At 38.3% G+C, this 23681-nt stretch overlaps 1 protein-coding gene across 2 annotated transcripts in view; it reads right to left on the reverse strand.

Moving 5' to 3' along the window:
• RUNX1T1 (RUNX1 partner transcriptional co-repressor 1) overlaps positions 1–23681 on the reverse strand; it is a 111762-nt gene that overhangs the window by 84327 nt on the left and 3754 nt on the right. The window contains exon 2 of one of the 2 annotated variants that reach the window (XM_032182358.1): positions 7425–7597. The exons of the other annotated variant lie outside the window; for it this stretch is intronic. Coding sequence (XP_032038249.1) covers positions 7425–7512 — 88 coding nt within the window. The 5' untranslated portion in view covers positions 7513–7597. The remainder of the gene's footprint in view (positions 1–7424; positions 7598–23681) is intronic. 2 annotated transcript variants of the gene reach the window in all.

Genomic DNA, 23681 nt, shown 5'->3' on the forward strand with positions numbered 1-23681 from the left:
AATAGGACAACCCACTGGCAGACCCTGTAATTGCTAAAATGGGAAAGCAGTATCACCAAAAGTTAACTGCTCTGATGCAGTTCAGTGTCTGGAAATGTAGCTGAATCAGTACACACTCATTCAACCCTTAATGAGGGAAAAGCATTATTGCTTGTGTGTGACAAAGTGAAGGTACTGATTTTCACAGAAAAAAAATCCTTCTTTCTATTGTTTCCTTTGTTACACCTTCTCACACATTTTTGTCTCATTTTCCAGCTCAGCGTCCCATCTCCTCTCTGCTGCCACCGTATGTTCTTGATCCTGTGGCCATCTCCTGACCATCCTACATACCATGCCGCTCAGTTTCCACTACAAAACGCGATCCACTAAATGTTGTGCAATCTGAAGAGAAAGCATACTGCATTCTCTGGATGTACAACAGACTGACCGAAGATTTGTGCTTTTAGGCAGACCCAGATGAATCCCATACCAACTAAGGGAAATCAAAATACAAAATCTTTGTTCCTTTAGGAACAAGGAGGGGCGTTTAGGAAGACAGGCCTTTAAATATCATTTCATTTTATCTAATTGTGTTGTACTCCACATGGTGCTTAGCTGTAGCCATTCAGAAGGGAAGCAAGAGAAGAATGCAGAGGTGATTATGAAGTGGAATTTCTTACCAAGAGCAAATTACACCACTTCACACTAGGAGAACATCTGCAAAGAGCAGCAGTAAGTGCCTGGGCACGACGCAAGGTGCCAGTTTTAATACAGCCCAAACTAGCTTGGGACTCGCTATCTGCGAGAACTTACCTTAAGCAAGATTGTCACAGTAGATGCTCGCAGAGATGCCCACGCTAAATATTTTTCCCAGTTTCAAACAGAAGGATGATTTAAAACCATTATCTCTGGTGGATTTTAGAGGTGGCAACTGTGCATTAAGGACCATCGTTTTCTGCCACTTTCCAAGAGAAGCTAGACACCCATCAGGTGAGGGGAAGGACAGCGTGGTTACTGCTGTCACCGTATGTCCATGGACTATACTGTTCCCGCACTGCTGTTTGTGGTGGGAAATGGTTGGCTAGGCCATGGCCACTTCATTAGGTTATGAGCTCTACAAAATTTAAGGGTGTGTAACACATTGGAATTAGTACTAGTAAAAAGTCATATATGCTCTTATACAGACACAATTTTCTATACACGTACAAACTCTGCAGGAAGATGACACTGATCAGAGTGCATAGACCATCTTTTTTCATCCTATAGATACCAGCAATTCTTATTTAAACTATAGCTTCTTTACAGTAGGACAGGATAAAGGGATTTAAAACCGCATGTTTAAGCGATTCACTTTTACTTAAAGGCCCCTTTACACCAAAGTAGCATAGGTGTTCATGTTGAAAAAGGGGCCTGATTCTAAAAGGTGGAGGATTATTTAAGAATTTATTAGATCACGATTATCGATCTGATACACTGTAACAACTCTTTTGTTGCACCATCCCCTGCAAATCCTTCTTAGATGGAGGATTAGTAGCACAATAGATCATAATGACTCTTTTGGTCCCATTACGCTATCATTTACTCACAGCTGCGGATGCCCACAGAAGGGCACATTCTGTTAATGAGGAGTCCCCTATAAACCCTTTCCTGGTAATGGCCATTAATGTTTGTGTGCAAGAAGAGTGGGCCCTTAAATCTTTATTACAAAATTCTAATGAAATACTACCAAGGAAAATTTAAGCTACTGTTTGAGCAATTTTGATTGCACCTACAAAGTAAATGAAACCATCAGCAAGTGAAAAAGTCCTTCACAAGTACAGGAATAACTCTATAGACTGGACTGAAAGCCTTCAGTGCAAAAGAAAACAAAAACATAGTTAACTCTCAGCTCTCTCTCTTCTCCACTCCTATAACCACAAAGATATTTCTTGGACCAGCTTCTGCCCACAACAATAAAAGACAATAGTCACATGCTACACTAACTTTAGCTGCAAAGCCAGATTAACATGTACCCTCCCTCTACTACTTGCACCTTGTGATCTTAAGTTCTGCCAATACAACTATTTACAGCCATGTGCTACAAACTAGAGAATTAAAATTTTCAAAGTAAGTTATATCCTTCATCATTCAAACAATATGTCATATTTCAATTTTCCATGAACATATATATCTATTCAATACTTTTGTCTATCTTTCAGTATCTTTCATTTGTAATGTGGAACTTTATACCCAAAGAGGACTTTCTACTTGAGGGCCAATGTGACTCACAGAGCCTCACTCATGGCTCTGCCCAGAGAAAAATCCATTGGTTGCAGGGAGTTAGTTACCTCAACACACAGCAGCTATGAGCAAAGGCTATAACCCACTCTACCTCAATATTTCAAAGCTGAACACAAAGTTGGACACCTAAGAAAATCACATGAATAATAAGAATGGAAGTGCTGATAGCTGCCACCGCTGTTTTAATAGGCTGTGCCAGAACAAACACTGGCTTGGTTTTATGCCATGGGATGAATAAAATAATGTTGCCAAGCATGCTGAAAATGAGAAATTTAAAATGCCAAGTATGATGATTACATTAACAATAACTGCAAAAGTTTTTCACATTTTCAAAAGTTTATTTTATTTGCAGCATAGCACAAACTCAAGTCTGAAAGAACTTGCTCTTTGGAAGATTTTACCTCCAAAAATAAAAAAGGTTAAGAAAGGGGAAAGAGAACTCCGAAGTATAAAAGGGGAAAAAAAAAAAAGTGTTGATTTGGAAATTAAAGGGTTAACCTGCTTTGTTTCAGTCAGTATTATACCAATGCCAGAATTACAAGGAAAGGACTAAAAAGAGCCTTTTTTTTTTTTTTTTTTTTAATTATTATTATTATTCCTTAAAAAAAAAAAGAATCAGGCCTATCTGTCACAGTGTTGTCCGGGCTGGAAGAACCGGCAGGAACCTCAAATTCCTGACCAAACCCTCTTCCACACAATGCCTCCTGAATGGAAGGAACCCAGGCCCGGCAGAGATAGCCTGCTGTCAGGAACCAGCCCTGACGTTTGCGGACAGACAGGGCTGGCCTTGCAGGATGTCAGAGCGGCAAACTGCTGCTCGAGATACTGGATTTTCACACACTCTCAGCCTGGATGTTTTGCTCTTCAGGTAATTAAACAAGGAAACGGGGCTGATGTGTACGAGTCTGACCCCTGCGCCGCGGCTCCATGCTTCTGCATATCAACTTCCGCAAGAACTGCCTGGAGCATCAACAGAGTCCTCTACTCTCGCTCTCCGTCTCTCCCAATGCCAAGCTCTAAAACAAATCTGCCTGGAAATATGTGCTGTTGCTGTCTACTCCTTTTGCTATTTAAGAAGGGCGAAATTACTTGCTCTGTTCCACATGCCTTGCCATTTCCCCCACACAAAGAAGGAAAAAGGAAAGGAATGGTTACTTTCTGATAGCTGTTCTTCTGGCAGACATTCTAACAGTGAGCTAACTGGGGGAGGCAGAACAGGCAGGCAGGAGTCTAGGATGAGACAAGGGATTCCCAAATTAATGCTTACATTGAGGTCATTACTCAAAATGAAGAAGATTCTGAAAAATCTCTCTGATTCATCCAACCGATCGTCAGATGTTCACTTCTTTAAAAAATATTCTGATTTAAGCATCATTGGAGAGTCTGTTTGACCAGATGATTTAAATCATAGAATCAGTTATTAGAAAAATAAACCTGTCTCCTCTCTTTTTTTTTTTCTTTTTTCTTTTTTTTTTTTTTTTTTCCCAAAAATTTTAGAAACAGAAGAATGCAGGTGTTACCACCTATATTCCGTGAAAGCCCTACACATGCTGCTCCCTGGCTGACCTAGTTTCTACGCTCTTTAAATACTATTTAAACAAAATGATTTTAAAAAGGTAACATATTCTTACTTCTTCTGAAAACCCACAGAATAGAATATTGGCTGTGAGAGAGAGACCAAAAGAAAGAGGAGCACAAAAGCATGCCTGCTTGTCTGTGTTCAACACAAAGAACATTAAATGAAAACAACTGGCACACAGCCAAATTCCTATACAGGCAAAGAGATTCAAATAAATTGATTTCACGCATCACACTGACCTGGGATCAGTGAGCAGTGGTACAATACACTCGATGCTCCATGTGGGGCAAAGCCCATTAACGTTATCAGAGCCGCAGCACATCACCAAGAGAGAAAAAAAAGGGAAACCAAACTCTGCAAACTCAGAAATTCACTTTGAAAAGGGAACTGCAGCTGAAGTGCTTTGTCTCAGTTTACTAATAAATACATCCTATTATGAGTGTCTGCAGTCTGTTCATCTCAAAGATTGTATTTATTTTAATGTGAAAAATACAAATGTCATACACAAGCTCATATACTCTGCTTTTAACATAGCTGTTCTAAAACTCGGTTATTCTCTGTAAATTTCCTCCCTTCTCCATCCGCCAGCATTTTATATAGATTATAGGTTATTTTCTTTGTACTTCAGAAGCTGGATTCCTGCCCAGTATGTTCTTACTGGCTCAGAGAGTTTGCTGAAGGAAACGGCCACCACTCTGAACTGTTCCAAATCAACCTGACCTACTGAGAAAAACACATTATTTGCAAGACAGCAATAAGCAGGGCCCTGGTTCTCTTTGCAGAGTCACTCGCACTCCCTCCCTCACCTCAAGCCCAGCAGACTTAGAATTTCACTTTCTTACGATGTGTGAAGTAACCCATGTGCGCCATGGAGTCTCTTCTTGTCATCCGAGTTTTGTTTTTCATTAAGATCTCTCACACTCCAATCAAGAGTAATGCCAGCCAGCCACAGGTGTGCGCCACATGAACAGACAAAAATCTGATTGTGAGCTGGGTAATGACAATCCTGTGTCTATAATGCACTCGTCCCCAAGAACCCTTTTACATCTGTTCTATGTTGGGGGGGGGGGGGGTTATTGCTTTAGTTGTACTCCTTAAGATGTGTAAGTAAGCAAAAAATTGGCATAAACATAAATTAAAAATAACATTAAAAAAAAAAAAAGAAAGAGAAAAAAGGAAACCAAGGAAAGAAGACATTGCAATAACAAAACATGGGTGAGTATGCATGAAAGGAAACAGAAGTGTAGGTAGCCTACTGCTTCAAGGAAACAATAGGTTCAACCACCTTTTATCTTGCTTTTTATTCCATTCTGGTTTCAAATAGTAAGTCAAAAGTTCTTGGGCACAACAAAGTCCATATTAAATGAAGATGACTTCAGGCATTTCTGTGAGAACAGTTATTCAGCTCTGACCTACCTGTTTTTAATGAAACCTAAATCCTTCACCATGTCATTTGAAATGGAGTTGTCTGCCAACCCATCCACGGAAGTGGGCTGAAAGTTGCTATAATATATAGGGCAAAGCTGTCTGGGGTAACAGAACAGAAGCTTTTCATTGGATTTCAAAAGATATATATAAGAGTGTTGGGCACATCTCTCGAGTCACTCATCCAAATTTCAGCAAGGAGCTTCTTGGCCATTTAAGACTAAAATTCTTGAATGTGTGACAAACACATACATCCAGATTTAGGTACCTTACTCAGGCACCTCATTCCAAATAAATCTCAAAATGGGAATGCCCAAAGATCTAACAATTACTTACCACACATTGCCATTTCTTTCATAGAATAGCTACAAAGTAGTTTTGGATCATCTTTATCACCAAGGTGAAAATTATACAATATGGTTAACTCTGTAAGTTGTGCTACAAAGAAGATATGCTTATTTTGGTATAAAGCTATGCTGTGGTAGGACTGCACAGGGAGGGGAATTGTTTAATATACGATAACTTTTAAATGATAAAAATGTGCCTGCATCCAGGTGATACAGGCAGCCTGACCTGCTCCATGGTTAACAGGACAGGTGACATGCTGTTCACTCCCATTTATGAATATTTCAGTAGTACAATGCAAGATCGTTTGGGCTTTATAATGATGAAGTGAGTTTCAGTCATATTCATTTCCTCTTTCTAATAAAAATGATCAGTATTAGAAAACATGACTTTCTCCTAAGTTGTAGGAAATTTCCATTATCTTGCACATGCTCTGACAGCAATAAACCACAATAAACATCCCATTAGTATGCCAGCACTGCATGCTTCAGGCATGAAATATTTACTTTTATATTTATTTATATTTGAATCCTTCATGAAGATCTACACTACAAACGAAACTAACCAACAACTACCCATATGGGGTACACTTGCACTTTGAAAAATAGACTCTAGATAGAAGCAAGGAGGAGAATCAGTCAGAAGCTATACACTGTCAAATCAGCAAAATAGAAATGCAACAAGAACCTCTGCAAAGAATACTCATTCTTTTTCACACTCCACATATAGCAAGATCGCAGAGATGGACTGACTTGTTTTAAAATAAGCTAGGAACTCATGGAATGCAAATTTATTTTTAATAGGAATTAATTTTTTTATTTTTATTTTTTTAAAATACATCCACAAAAGTGCGCAGTGCTCCGAGTCGTGCCTTGCAGGTATGGGCAGAGCCTCCTGCCAGCACCCCGAGCTGTGCTTCATCTCCTTGCAGTACTGCACCCACACAATACCGTGGGACCCCAAGCAGGGTGGAAAGATGAGGGACTTGAGTTCCCTTTAAAACAAACAGGAGCAGAGTCTAGAGAACTCACACTTCTTGATCAATTTATTTTGATATCATACTCTATCTAAATTGTGTCAGAGGCAAATTGGGCCAACACTGAAAAAGAAAGTATCAAGAGTGTTGGAAAGCACTGAAGATCGGTTTAGTAGTTTCTTGCTATCCAGACACACCATTTTAGGAGAAAAAATGTAGTTCCAGTAAAGACAGGAATGACAGTTGTAAGTTAAGGAGAAGTTTTGTTCTGCCATAACAGACTTACTTTTCAACTATGGTAAAAATCTTTGCACATAGGAAACTGATGTATTAATTCTCAATATCATCTCAACTAAGTTTATCACAGATTCCCAATGCAATGAGTTTACTAGAGGCCTTCTCTGAATAACAAACACAACCATTTTGCCAAAATGATTAAAACTGTCCCTTAACCTGGTTGCAAATACTGTTCCTAATCACAGTGCAGTAAAAAGAACTTTATGATTTTTTACAGCCCAGCCAAGTAATATTTATATGCCAGATGAAAAGCACCTATGGTATCAAAAATACAATAAACATGGTTAAAATTTTTACATATGTGTATTTACAATATAAGGAAGATTTTAGGAAAGTAATCACTGAGAAATTATATTGTTATTGCTGTGCTCTTTCAGTGATATTAAACTGACGACAACATTTTGATTGATTTAGACAGACTCTTTGGAGGCTAAAGGCAAAGATTTCTGTTTAAATTACAGTTTACAAGGCAAGGTACAGTCATTAAAAATAACTTCTAACAGGTATGCATATTACAAAATTAAATATTTTTCTGTTCCTTACCTTGACAAAATTCAAAGTTCCCTTTTTTCCGGCAGTCACCTATCACTAAACTCAGTGCTCTCCAAGTGTTTCTTTTGACAGATATCATTCTCCACCAATCGCTCTGCTAATTTCCTCTTTCCTTTTCTGACTGGGACAGATATTATGTTCACCAACCCAGAGATCAATCTTTTCTATTGACAACAACAAATGAAAAAAAGAAAAAGAAAAAGAAAAAAAAAGCACATATCACAGCCAGTTTGAAGTACCACACCCCTTCATTTGCATGATAATAGCAGTCTTTTAAATAAAAAGGGAAGACAGAAACGCTATCATTCTAAATCAATTACTCACATTTTCTTAGTTAATATAAGGCAGTACTTTAACACTGTATTAATCCTTCGACAAAGGCTGTTTCATAAGTTGCCCATTTAAAATAGCTGACATATAAAGGGCAACAGAGTAAGGGCAGCCTGTATTCTACCATGAAAACACCTATTAACTAATTCTGTAAAAATGATTGGTTTTAAACACATTCATATGATATAAAATATTATATACTTTACCTGTTTCAACAGAAGCTCTAGAGAATCATTTATTAAATGAACATGGTTACTAAAAATAGAGACCTTGCAATTGCACAACTCTATACTCATTTGTAAGTCATAACAGCAAACATATTTTAACAAAGACAGATCAAAAAGGTATCAATGTATTTACAAATCACCCTCCCACTTTTGTAAAAGCAATTTCTCTCCCACTTCAACACCTACAAAACCTGTTTATTTGGGTTACACAAATACTTCATCATTAGCATGAGTCTATATTACAGTGCTGTCAGCTTTTCCAAGACATTAATATGCTTTTCAGGGATTCATAATTATGTCAAGGCAGAAAGGTTTTCAGAGCCAGGCACACACAGTTATGTACATGCTTCAATCTGCATCCACTATTCAGGTATTTCAGGACATGAAGTTAAGCATGCACAAGGATCTGGCCGCAGCTGCATGCATCTAACCGAGAATCCAGCCCAGGCTGCCTCCTGGACTAGATCATGCTGCAAAAAATGTATCGCCTGAGGGCATTTTCAAAAGACCGTATTTATACTGATGCTAGAAATCACAATCCTTCCCACAAAAAAAAGGACCCTCCTCTAACCAAAACAAACCTTCCCAAGCTAAAATTAAGGTTAGAGAACAAAGGAGTTCACCACAAAGTCCTGTTTTCTTTAGCGTGGTCATTCTCGGACTTTTCTCTTCAGCCTGGCCAGAGCCAAATTTCTATTGATTTCAGTGAAACCAAGAGGCGTGCAGGGACTGCAGGACTGTACCCAGCATTTGGCAACTGTTAAACTTTCAATATGACACAATCACCTTTGACATTTGGGAAATAATCTCCAAAACATAATGAGGACTCCCCGACTTGAGTGCAATAACTATAACTTTTTTTTTTTTTTTAATTCTGTAATTGTCACAATGTACATATGCAAGCATTAAAACCTGCCCTAAAGTTGTGCCTTACCATGAATTCTGTATTTTCCAAATCTTCAGACTTTTGCATAACACATTACATTTCCATAAATGCATACAACGTTCCCCAAATTGCTGTTATTGTTTAATTTGATTTTTATGGCCATAAACTCATGCCACTAGCAAAACTGAAAAATACCTCACTGACCAAGTGGCCCTATTAATTTCACTGAGGTCATTTAAACATTAGGCTTTCTACTGAGTGACGATAGCACAATCTGGTTGAAATATGGATTTACAGTGGAACATTAAATTAACATAATATTTTGGATTCAGAATTACACACAGCAGCCATCTGTAAAGATGTATTCATGTTTTGTTAACCTTTGCTAATTTGGCCACCAGAAATAATTGTGATCAAATATGTTAAATTATGTAACATATAACAATTCACTATTTGTGTCTACTGAATAGCATACTCCTCTTCATGGCTGGTAAAAGATTTTTAAATCTCTTACTGTACAAAAATAAGTTCTTACTCAAAAAAAAAAAAAAAAAAAAATTAGACATACCCATCTGTGGTCCACTTTACAATGGAGACATCACTTTTAAGTTACTAATCTTCCTTTGTTTCAGCCCCAGATTCATTTTCTCTATATGCCACATATTTCCAAAGTGATGGATGCATTCTGCCATACCCATTTGACAGTAATCTGCTCTTTTAAATGCATTTTTGCCTCCTGATTTGTAAACTGTTGTTGTTGCTGGAATGTACATGCAAAATCATCTAAAGTCTGAACTTCACTGAAAGTAGAATGCCTCAAACAATTTGTAGTCTTACAAGAGTGTTATAAAAAAGGATCAACATGTTGTATTACCATGGAAATTTTGAAAAACATACTTTCCCAAACAAATATTACTTTTTCTCAATGGTATGAAGTAATGAAAACCACATGTGTAAATCTGCGATCCGTGCAGTAGTTCAAGCTGCAGCTAATAGAAAATACAGAGAGTGAACTCTGCCATATAAAGGATTCTTGTTACAGAAATATAATGTGAAAACCAGATGCAGACAGAAAACCTTAATCACAGATGGGAATGTAATCACTGGCATACAGAATACTTTTTTGATCAATCTCAACCATATGAGAAATGTATTTATTTTCTAAGGAATGCAATAACTCGAGAGAGTCTTCTATTTGAATTCAGTTAACCTCATATTCACAGTGCTTTTATCTTATGTATGGAGAGAAGGGGGGACATAACCTGAGCCAAGATTTTAAGAAGAGCTGTTGGCCCTGGCAAATCATTCTTGTATCAGCTTATCTTTCGAGGAATTAATAGGATGTAAAGACTACAAATATCAGAATCAGCCCCAAAAGAAATCAACCTTTATTGTGCTTCTGCCAGAAATCCCTTCATCACCTAAGCACTTCTTTGGTTAATTTTTTTCCTTTAATATGGTGGTTCTTCAGAAATACAATGCTAAAAGCATACCAATGCAGTCATGTTCTGCAAATCAGAAGCGGGGTTCTGTAAGAAAGAAAGTCCCTACTCCTTTATAAAACCTAAAAAGTCATCAGTTCAAAACTTTCAGTTTACTCCAGGCCTTCTTCTAACTACTGCAAGTCAATAGTGAATGTCTTCCACCCATATGGTTCATGGGTGTCAGTGGCAAAAAAGGACCACAGCACACTCCAGCAATGTATTTACATCAGGTAGCTGAAACACAGCTTGCATTCTAGAAAGCAAGGTAGACCAAGATAACTCCTGCCCATTTACATTGCTGGTAACCATTTTGTTCAGCTTTTAGAGATGGAAATACTATAGTAGTAGCAACCTTGTAATGTAAAATATAGAAACTGCCATTAAAATCTGAAAATGGAGTTCAGGATGCAGGGTACTGATACTCTACCAGCAGGACCTACGCTGCTGCATAGACTCAGCATCTTCAAGATACTGCAATCCTATGACTCCTCAATGACCTAGACAAATTTTACATTTGGTGATTGAACTGGACTCTCACATTAAACTGCAATACATATATATATATATGTATATATATATATAAAGCTTATGCTCGGAAATAAAACTGAAGAAAGAAAAAGTACTCAGATGATGGGACTCCAGGCTATCGGGGAGCAGCAGTGGTTGGTCACCTCCTGATGATCTCTGACCTTCCTGGAGGTACACCCAAGAACGCCGCAGCTCTTTATACAGTGCTGGCTGAACTGTCACAGGTCACAACTGAGCTTACTGAGACAACTTAAAGATGGTACGAATTTGTTTCAATCATAACTAATGCAACAGTTAACTAGCATAAAGTGCACTGACTTGGTAGCTCTTCCGTGGGCAGGGAGACAGAAGCCTTAGACAGGCTCATGCTAAGCAGACTTTCCTCTCTCTTGGAGCCTTTAACACCATTGCCCCATTTTAGATACTGGCAGTATGAGAAGAAACTCTCCTAAGTACCCTGTTACAAGGCTCTCAGCAATGGCTCATCACAGGCGTTCATTGAACTAATTGTGCCAAAATTCCTGTAAATGTGTTTTCTCAATTGAATACCTATATTCTAGCCGTGATTTGAACTACTTGCTGCACACTTTTTTCCTCCTGTGTTAACAACTAGTGAATCAGCTGATGAAAACTCATTGATTCTATGAAGTTTAGATTGTTTTAAATCATCCTGTCTACTCTGCCATTTAGCTTTCAATTTCTGAGACTGCAACATCTATAGATAGGGCAGAATTCAACATGCATATTAAAATATATATATTGGCCCAAGTTTGTTATTAATCTAGGCATGCTTGTTTAGAAGTAAGACAAACATATCCAGTCCATATTACTTTAGAGATAATTGTTGAATCACAGAATCACAGAATCACAGAATCACAGAATCACAGAATCACAGAATCACAGAATCACAGAATCACAGAATCACAGAATTCTGTGATTCTGTAATTCAACAATTATCTCTAAAGTAATATGGACTGGATATGCTTGTCTTACTTCTAAACAAGCATGCCTAGATTAATAACAAACTTGGGCCAATATATATATTTTAATATGCATGTTTTTCCAATAGCATAATCAGCATCTGCGTAGAGTGTTAAAAATGGAGCCAAATCTTTCAGCAGTAAAACAGAGACATGTTTCTTTGTCCATGTGACAAAACATAGAGATCCTGCAAACTCTTTGCTTCATGTCATGTGTGAATATGTGTGTGCCTGTGTCTTTTTTTTTTTCTCATCTAATTTCATCTGTGAGAGACTGTCCCTAGAGGACAAGACAAGAGAGAACCAATTATATCCAGAGGTTGGTTTCTCCAAAATGAAGGCATCTGTTCCATGCCAACGACTTCCACATGGAAGAAAAACAGAACTTTGAAGGCATCTGTGTTCATGGTTGACAGTTGCAGATCTTAGGGTCTACTGTAATTGCCCAGCTGCAAACATGATTTGGTTGTTGCTGTTGTCAGCTGATCTCCTTGCACAGAAGAAAAGGGAGCCTTAACCCTTAGAAAATAGCTGGATAAAAATCAGATATTTTTACAGGAACTCTGATATCTTTTCCCATCTGAAGGGGGTATTTTTCCTGGCACAATGGATTTGATAGAACAAAATTGCAAGTCATTTTTAATAAACACTTTACAAAATATTCTTCTTTAAAATGCTATTCTTTATATAAGGTACAAGTTCAAGCACAATGTGCTCATTATTTGTTCATATTTCAGGCTGATATTTTGTAAGAGTGATTCAGAAACCAGTATGATTCACCAGCCACATAATCCTGCAGCCCACCTTTTATTTAGGCAAGTAGTCTCAGTAAAACCAAGAGTATACCTGAGCAGAATCTCTGTTTTCCTCCCAAATGCATATGGTCGACAAATAACTAGTATGATATTTATTACTCAACTCACGTCACTTCCAACGCGAGTGGATACAATCCAGAAGACACTTACAGAAATATTACTGGTAGCTCAAACCTGGTGCAATATTGTATATTGCATCAGGTGCAATACTTGCAGTGAGACACTCAGTTATGTTGTGTCTTCACTGCTAAAATCAAGTATTAGAGAAGCAGCTCATCTGAAGTAGCAGGACCCTGACTAATTTTCCAAAGCACAGCTCTGAAGCCATTCTGGGACCAAGAATACTGACGGTGCATTTGCAACAAAAACCACTAAAACTCAAGTGGCCTAAGCAGAGAATGCATTTACATTCCCCATCCTCACCAGATAAAAGCAGGTGGACACTTCTAGAAATATTTCATGCCCCCAGTGAGTTTTTGTAGTTTTGTTGTGTAGGACTTCTATGTCAGCAACCCAAAAGAAAAAGAAGACACTACATGTTAAGGAAATGTCTTTTTTTTTTTTTTTTTTTTTTTTTTTTAATAGGATTCTTTGTTATTTGGCTGGATTTCACCTGCAGCCCCACACATACTCTGAAGTCACAGTTCTCAGGCTTTCCAGCCATATAGCCACACAACTGAGGAAGGACAGCAGGGATTCCTATTCAGTTTCCCTTGCCTGGCACATACCTCAAATTATTATGAATGCATGAGGTAGCGAACCTGGGGGGACACAGTAGGCCTGACACTTCCTGACCACTTCTAAATTGCCTCCAGGAAGGGCAAGAGTTGGGAGCAAGGACAATTAACACAGCCACCTGCTTCCTGTGACCTCCTGGAGAGCAGGCATGGCCACTGATGACTTGCTCTGGCAATGTCACTGAGGTCCTGCCCATCCTTCTCTTCCCAGAGAAGCTATGAGATAATAAAAACAATAGTGGCTAATAATAGCTGTATAGGAGAATGGGAAATTTAGGTTGGGTCTTCATAAAAAAAAAAAAAAAAAAATAGCACCAAAACATCCCCAAGATTTTCATGGGAAGAGGATGGGTCCATTAGGTCAGAGGTTGGACTCGATGATCTTGAGGTCTCTTCCAACCTAGAAAATTCTGTGATTCTGTGATTCTGTGATTACATCTCAAACCTGTAAGGGAAGTTGTACATTGACTCACTCTTAAAACTAAAACTACTGTAGCTGTTATTTACTGTATCTGTACACTTCTCTGGAAATTTCTGGAGCAGATAACTGCCTTGAACACAGCTTTACAGCTCTTGGGATACCTAAACTGAGAAAACCTGCCCCATGGACTCAACAGGAACCTCTGAGAATATTATTACAGGAGGAATGGACTTAATCTTTCCTTTAAATGGAATTCTTCATCAGGGAAGCCCGTCATTTATAATGCAAAGAGAATGGTTCACTTTATATTCTGACTTGAGCTCGCCCACTTATTCTTATATAAGCTAACGTCATCAGGGCAGTATCTGTATCTAGTCCCTAATATTGATCCAGCAGAGTATTGTTAAGATCACAAAGATGAGATGGGAACACAGAAAGCCTGAAGGTCCAGATCCACAGGCTTGTGTTCAGACAAAAGGCACACCATCTTCAAGGAGATATGGACGTGTGAATACCATTGAAAAACTGAGTGCCAATACTTTCAATTCAAGGCTCACAAATCCTGCTAACCCATGGAGTTACATTAATTTATCATGTCACACAAGAAATGCATGTAACTTTCAGAAACCAGGCTATCTATTCACTTCAGTACGATGTTTTCCTTGCTCATCTTCAATATGTTTTAATACAGGTTGCAGCATGCTTTTCCAGCATTAAGTGGTTTGCCAACAAGCTTTAAAAATAATAAATAGCACAGCCATGAAACAGCTTTTGCTTAATGGTTCCTAGAACTCAGTGACTTCACTCACTAAAACCCTTTCTATAACGTTACCCTTAAATACTTTCCTCAATGTCACCATTAAAATAAAATAAAAAAAATCATCCTGGCACTACAATCCACTGGTAGCACACCCGCAGGTACCATTATCCCTAAACTTGTTGGCAGCTTTCTCTGGCACCACTATGCTTTAATGGCCCTGGCAGCAAACCCCACCTGGATGTCACTGAAAGCACTCCTTTGGAGCACTCTTCCCAAATATTCTTTGCAGTAGTATCATTTTGTCTCCTTTGTTGCATCCTAATCATCTCTTTTTCTGGCAATAGCCCTCACACTTTCTCACTGTCCATGCCTGAGCTGGTCTATCACAGTGCTCTTCTTGAACTTGTCTAACAGGTGTGATTAAATGGTGGGATAAATATTCGCAGAGGATTTGAGGATGGTATCTTTTCTGCTCAGGTTTGGATATCCACTTGCCTCCCAGCTTTAAAATTAACTCTATTCCACCCTAATAACACAATAGGAACAAAATAATGGGGAAGCAAACAAAACTCTATCTAATCTCATGCTTCATAACAGAGATTGTTAAACCTTGGGACTACCAAATGCCACAAACACATTTACTCAACAAGCCATCTGATTTGTCATGACAGCACACAAGACCAGCATATCCTGATACTGCCATTATGAAAGCACAAGAAAAAAAAAGCATAAAATGCATTCTGGAAAATAAACAATAATGGAAAAAAGTGGGTGAGTTTTGGGGGGTTGGATTGTTTCTTTTTTTGCCCAAACTAGTTAAAATGACACCAAAGCCGCAAACCCAAAGGGACACCTGTGTGGTCAGATCAGAAATGCAAAAATGAAGCCTTTGGGTTCCCAAATAAAATGAATCACAAGAGAAAATGACTAGTGGTAATGACTGCTATTTATGTAAATTACGTATTAACATCCAACAAGGCAGACACACATGAGCCTCCTAGAGCAACAAAAGTAAGTACAGTCTTGTGCAATTTGTAGTGGTCACACAGCCACCTCCCCAGATGCTTGCCAAAATTCCTGTTTTTTACTCACTGGCTCAACATGGTTTTCATAAATTATATATGTTTTATTATTTGTCATTGCCTGCCACTGTTTGCAGATTAATTCCACTCCACTAGGTGGAGTATTATGTCTTTCCAGACAACAACCTAATTTCTGAGAGAACCTATTATCTATGAACTTTGAATGTTACTTTATATAAGCACCACAGTCTACCTGTCTTGACTAACAGGGAGGTGGAAATTACTCAAACACCTGCTTAAAGAAATCTTGAAATACCACATGAAGATCACATGTTGGCATGCTGCAATATGGGACTGTTCAGGAATACTATTACTGTACAGTTCTGTACGACACAGTTGTGTGTGGTGTGTTGTTGGTTTTTTTTTGTTTGTTTGTTTGTTTTTTTAATCATGACGAAATTCAATCAAGAATACAGAGTAAAAAAATATCACTTGAATAAGTCACCATATCTCACACATGCCCAACAACTATAGAAAAACAAAACTAATTTGCCAGACTTCTTTTAAATTCTCTGTGTGTATTCATAAATATTTTGAATATCTAGGATGCCCTTTCTTTCCAGGCATCCCAAAACACATTACGAAAAATGAAAGCTAGTATGAAAGGATTTCTTTCTATAGTCACGTTTCCATTCACAACCACTGGAGTTAAATATGGCAACTATTCAATAGAAACAGCAAAACTGCATGCAGAATTTTTGGCAAAGAATGAGAACAGAGCACTTTCATGAATGTGCTGAGAAAAATTATATAAGAAAATTTAGACACAGACACTTTATCAAGCTATAATCTCTGTTAGACTCCACCCCAACCCCTGTGAAAAGAACCACAAAACCCTATGGCCAAAGCAAGAAGCACCTTGGTTTAACAACTCATCAGGCAGGCAGCATCCCCACTAAAACACACTGACAGAGCATTTGTTTGGTAATATTTGCTAGCAGAAAGCTCCGTGCAGGCACTTAGCACTAACACGGGGCTCCTCAAGGGTCTCACATCCTCGGGTCAGGCCCTGCAGGGCCTGCTTAGCGTGGATTCTGCTGTTGGCAGATATCACAAGCTATTTAAGGCTACAGACATTTTGCCCTGATCGGCCATGTTTTTTGTAATATTTACTTCTCGTACATATGTCTATAACTATGTATACGTCCCACAGAAGGTGAGGTTTAACAGGGTTAGCTTTGTTGGGGAAAAGGAGGTTTGGAGGAAAGGAAACAACTTTCATGTTTAGAAGATTTGAGTCTAGTGACTGTCATAGGATGTAAACACTCTTCTGGGAGGGAGGCTTTTCGTTATGTTTCAGGAGAGCATAGAGTTTTGGAGAAAATCTGTATAAATAATCATCCCCCTGTCATTCAGCATAAATTTATGCACGTGTGTGCACATAGTTATGTTTGGGAATACAAACTATCAAGTAGACATGCCACAGACTTCCAGCCAACCTTCCACAAGCACTGATCTCAGACAAAATCCATTCTATATTTAAATGTAAAGTTTATTGAATTTTAATTATTTTTGATCTGTAGACTGCTTTGAGGAAAATCCTCCAAGGTCAATAGCTTACAAATCCAATTGTAAAACCAAACAGAAGCATCAGCAAGGCCCTTTCCCACACGGACACCTGCCAAAGAGCTGAGTTCCCGACTTCTAGATTAGAATTCAACACTAAAGCCCATTCTAATATTAAAACCAGGTAATTCTCTATGTAGCATTAAATATGAAATAAAGAAAAAAGCTCTTGGTTCATTCTGCACATTTATTCGTGTTATGTGCATATGGCTCTATAGATGTAACAATGAATTATCACTTATTCATTAAGATCTTTATCTATAAAATTAACAAGCCACCCCCCTTTTCATTAGATCTGGGTGATGATGTTTTTTGTTTGTTTGCTTGTTTTAAAAAGTACTGATATTATTTTCTCTGAAGATGCTTGTGACAGAAAATTTGTTTTACCAATGCAAGGCTTTCCAGGTTAATAAAACTCACTTGGATTAGCAGCTCAACAGCAGCAAATATTTTTGTAAATGTGCATTCAATCTAACTTAATCATTTTATTTTACTGTGGAAAAAGTTACTCAAAAAAAAAAAAAAAAGTCAGAATGTTCTTGATAAGACTAAAGTTAGATTTACACATATAACAAAAATTAAATAGGCCAAAGAATGCTCTGTAATGCTCTGAACATCCTTTACTTTCAACAATGTACTCAAGCGTAGGTGACACTGTATTGCTACACTGAGGAAACAGTCACTTGTCATTTTAAGATACAATTGTAGATTATTAATAAAATTATTTTAAATATACGAGTTAAATCCTTTTACCAATATACTGACATTCAGCTATCCGGTGCCATTTTTATAGTCCAAATAGATATGGTCCTAATTGCATAATGCCATTTTATCTGCTGAAGATAAAAGTGCCGATAAACAAAAACGCACATTAGGCAGGAGATTTTTCAGAATAGATTTTTTTTTTTTTTAAATAACCCACTTGCATTAACAAAAGATTGCAATGGCTTCCAAATTATAGGGTGTTATTTTTAGTGGAAGTAGTTCAATATTCATATTGGAGCAGATGTAGCAGTTTAACAAAACAGCTCTTCAAATCCTGCACAAATTGAAAACAGGAAAACTGATTGCATTTTCTCTTATCACTTTCCTTTTCTGAATTGACACTTTTGGCCTTCTGAAAATTTACACATGGCTTTCATCTCAACAGCACCTGCTGATCAAACAGAAACCTAACATTTTCATGAAAATGGTATAAAGGACCAGTTTTCTTTTTACCATCTTAAAGGGCATCAGCAGTCCACTTGATGGCAACAATTGTTGAGTAGATGGCACACTCAGAATACATTTTATATTTTCATTACACTTACTCTTAAAAATGAGTTAAATCACCAGTGGCTCTTTCATATTAGCTCTTTGTCTGCTTTAAATTAATTTCAATCTCTACCTCTGCCTAACCCTGATGGGTTTCATTCCACAGTCTGCTAGATTTTAAAGAACATCTGAAAGACTTCAAAATAATAAAGAATGTTCTATGTTCTGCAACCACTGGGTCTTCTTTATATATGTGTTTATATCATATAGGTTAACGTATACCTTTATGTATACACACTAACATATTGCATAAATACTTTGCTTTTTACAATGCTTATATTGAGGTAAAAATACATATTTACCATTCCTTAATATTCTCACTGTATTGAATCCCCTGACCACCGTCAATACAGCATATTGAGGACAGAGAAACCCAAAGTGAATGTATGTATTTTAAAGTTGTTCTTTGTTTGCTTGTACATCTTCAGAGCGGGGGAAGGTCTAGCAGGTGCTTTGGAACTTGAGCATCAAGGCTGGGTTGAGATGCTGCCATTGGCAAATATGGCAAGCACACAAACAGCACAATCAGCAGTCCTTGGACTCTTCTTGAAAAAGTTTAAGGTATAAAGTCCTGTATATAAAATATGAAACATAAGTACCTTGTTATTCTGTCTGCTTCTGAGTCTGTAAACTCTGAAGTGCAGCAGCAGGTAACAAGGACCATCTTTCCTTGTACATAATTCTAGGTGTAATTAAAGATACTCCTGAAACCTGCTACGTGTCAGCTTCTTAACTGATAGAGCCCTAACCTCTCTGAAGTGCTCTGCTGCCATCCATTACCATTCTGCTTCAGTGATAAGGTATCCTGAAGGCAGAGATGACATACAGTAATATATGTGCCACTCCAGACAGTTGGTTTGTGAATTTCAGTGTTTCATCATGCTCACTGAGGCAATCACAAACCTGAAATGTCAATATGTTCAGTCAATGGAAGTAAAATAATGGGGCTCTATTGTCTTACCCTATCGATCTGCTGCTGTCAACAAGAATACATGCCCCCCTGGCTTTAAACAAATTTTAATTAGGCTTTTAGTTACTGGATCATATCTATATATCTGTCTGCACAAGCACTTGACAAAGTGCAACAGCAATATAAATATTTCAAATTTCTGAATATATTTTAAAGCTAATTGTTTGATGTTGCTTTAAGAAATAATTGCTGATAAAGCCATTTGCTAAAACAATATGCATGCACACACTTAGCATGCAAGTTGTTTTAATGGTTGGCGAGAAATGAAAAATCATACACCGAAGTCCAAAGGAAAAAAAGAAGAAAAAAAAGCCACATTTTCTATGTCTGCCATATTTTGAAAGTTGAGGAGTCCCTGCTGAAGCAACCCAGATATTTACACCATGATTACACACACAAGCATGACAGCAAGCTCCTGTCAGCATCCTCCCTCTGAGGAAAGCCACGCTTGCAGTAAAACAAACAAACAAACAAACACACCAAACCCAGCAGTGTAATTTCACGCCAGAGGGACACCACGGTTCATCTTGACCCCAGCTGCCACCACCAGCTGCCTAACAGCACTTGGGGCCAGAGCTGGGCCTAGGGTCTCCCCATCCGATAAAACACCCATGCAAGCCTCTTTCCCCCTCCGTCTACTGTTTGTAAAGCCATGCCTGTCACCAAGCTTTGGTTCCCCAGGCACGGCCTCCCTCCCTTCTCCTTGGTCATACCGGAGGCTGTGAAGCCAGGGGAATCCTGTGGAGGTGGCCCCAGGTGGCTATTACCATCCTGTGGCAGGGAAGGATGGAGGGAAGGATGAGAGCAGCAGCATGGCCCGGGCTTTGTGCATGTTAAATGCCCATGCAGCTTATTGGTGGCGGGGGGGCGGCTTGCTGTGGTTCGGTGTCCCTGTGAGGCAGGGGGGAGCGGGCCGGCAGTGTCTATCAGGAAGAGTGCATTATCAGCATGGCCCAGGTGAAGGCATGGTGGGTGTCAGGTAGCAGGAGCCATGCACCAGCCCCAGGGGGCATGGCTCGGCGGCCCCTGGCCTGAGTGGAGGTGAGAGGGTGGTGGTGCTCTGGATGCAACATCTATTCTTTTTTCTCCCTTGCTTTGGGCAGTCACCAGCCCACCTCCACTCCTAAAACTCTCCAGGACAAGGGCCTTGCCAGACCCCCTGGGACAAGCAGCACGGGGGCTCCCCACCTGAAGGCACCTTGGTCCCCAACAAAACAATGATCCCATGATGTCCTTCAGCCTACGTCCCAGGTGGCAGAAAATAGGTGCACCCAGGCAGGAGTGCTGCCCAACCCCATTTTGGCCAAATAGCCACCATAAGCCTGGCAATAGAGCCCCAACAGCAGCCCCAGCTGGCTGCAGGTCACCGTCATCCACCCAAGGATGAATGATAAGCCAGAGCAGGTCCTACAGCCAGCAGCTGAGATATTGAGAAAACATAAGTGTGTGATTTATGTTGACTGGATTCATCATAACTCTGTGTTATCATGAGATAATGAGAAGGGAGAAACAGACTGGCCTGCCAAACAAGGGCACAGCCCACCAGTAGAGTCACTGTACAAAAACAGTGTTAGTTGCTAAACTAACTCTGCACTTTCAGGTTTTAAGTTTTAAACGTTCCCCCCTAGGAATTGACATTTATTAGTTAAGGGAATGCATATCCCTTACACGTCTGTGGAAAAGCAACATGAAGGCTGCAGTGAGGACAATGACAGCACACTAGAGTGAAACAAGCATTGTTCAGTGCAGAACTCCTTCCAAAAATCACTCGGCCAAGATAGCAGTTTTTCCACAAGAAAAGAAATAAAGGGAATTTGACACATAATACAAAGTGAAAACCAGAACCTAGGTGGGGGAAGGGCGTGTGTGTGAAAATCATGTCACTGCAATGAATGTCAGATAAAAAGGGGTCTGTCACAAATCCTCCACTAATCCAATAATGCGAAAACCTCTTGGTATCACTGAGACATTGCACAAGGTAATTTTTTTATTCTTCATAAGGCACTCTATATGTTTAGCCTTAGAAAGACAGCAATTTGGTATATTTTCATATCATAAAACCAGGAATTTGATTTTCCTTTAAAGGTAAACTGGTTTTTATATTTAAAATTTACTATGAGCATTCCTCAGCCAGTATTTTTACCCTTAAGAAGGGCCACTTTTTGCTCAACTTCCTCCAGTTGTCAGTTGTGTGACAACCATATTTAGAGGTAATCAGACAGGTCATATTACAAAAGTTAGTCAACTCATGTGAAACCTTAGCCCTTACACTTAATGGTATGTACGATGCATTTCCAAAGAAAAGTGACTTAAATTAATTCAACCTGCAAAGTACCACAGAGTTTTCCCTATGTATGTGTTCTTTCAAAATATTGTGTACAAAAGAGAGATTGCTCTTTTTATTCTAAAGACGTTAAGGATTTTTTTCCTCGAGATATATATACACATATATGCCATGAACTAATTTAGGATCCATCAAATTCTCATCTTCCTGAGCCACAATGTGTCTTCTATGTTGGCCATCCCACCAGACAATTTTACTACTGGAGTCACAATTCTCTAAAGAAAAACTAATCCAGGATCCTTTCTAATGTAAACAGTTTGCTGCGAAAACACACATTTAAAAATAAAGCAATGTGTGGTAATAAAATAAATACAATCAGACTACAAATGTGTAACAGAAGTGGCGTTCCATAAGCACAGCTGTCTCAAAGTCCAAGCTGCAGGCTAGAAATCTTAATTTCAACTGACTCTCTCTTAATAATGGGTTACCTTCCTATAAAGCGTAAAGTCCATCTGCCCCAGGCAGATAAGTTTTGAAGCATTAAAATAGATAAAAATCTAACATTTTCTTTCTTGCATTGAATATGTGAATTCTAGTGTGCTATAATGTGAGAATTCCAACATATGACCATTATGGCATAATATCTCATAGCTCAGCTTGTCATTACTTCACTTGTAATTCTTATGTTAATTATGTTCATAATTACTATAAACAGATGTGGTAGAAATTCATGTGACCTTTTACTGCAGAATGCATTTCTCACTCTTTCCACTTTGTTTTAGCAATATAATATTAAATGAGAGGAAAGTATTTCTGACACACTCTGCGTGCATGTGTGTACATATTTAACATGAAACCATTTCTACCCCATATATTTCAGCCAAAGGACCACCTATGTGCCAGTACATTGACATGAAAATGATGGTAACTGAGAAGTCAACCTTGAAACATACCCCTAAAACACTGAGCTTAAAGTGAACCTTTTTGGCTAAACCTAGCTAAAGCCACAATTGAAGCCTAGGATATAAATGGAGCACTGCATTTTTATTCAGCACCTTTGTTAATGCAGCAGTATCCTGCTTTACAACTACAAGTACATGACAGCCATACAGCAATTTATTTTACTCACAGCCCAACCATCACCGTCTGTACACAAAACACATTTACAATAAAATCACTATGGATTTCATTAAGAGAAAGCCTACTCGAATTTCATTTCTTTGGACCTAATCTATAATTAGTGTGGACAGACAGGTGCAAACCCTTCTCCTCTACAGATGGCTACTGGAAATGGTGCAAAATAGCTCCTTCTGTTTAAACAACACACAGATAACCTGCTCTGCTCTTATCACTTACAATTACCTCCATTATACTGAACTAATGTTTACTTTAATAAAATGTCCACTGTTCTCTAAACGTTATTTGGAAACTTTCATATCAATGGCAGGGAAAAAAAAAAAAAAAAAGGAAGATGGAAGTCAATGTCTTTCAGATGAAAATATTTTGAAGAAAAAAAAAAATAAAAAGCCTTGTGAAAGGGCAGGATATTTTGACTTTGATTTTTACATCTGCTGATCATTTTTCTTTACCCATGAAACCACAGAATATACTACTTCCTGTTGTATTTATGCTACCATTTATTAAGCTAATCAAGTTTACAGTAAACAAGAACAAAATAACTGCAATTTTAAAGCAGTTCTATGAAGAAGTAACATTTATGTGGAAAAACAAGTCCCTTTACATTAAAAGTTCAGCATTTAACTCTTTTAGATCTTTCATTTGAAAGAAGGTGAAGGAAATGAAATCTGGAAGCCAATGTTTTAAGAATTTACACTTCCAGTCCTTACACTAAAGTCAGCATCAG

Source organism: Aythya fuligula, chromosome 2, assembly GCF_009819795.1.
Source record: "Aythya fuligula isolate bAytFul2 chromosome 2, bAytFul2.pri, whole genome shotgun sequence".
NCBI lineage: Eukaryota > Metazoa > Chordata > Aves > Anseriformes > Anatidae > Aythya > Aythya fuligula.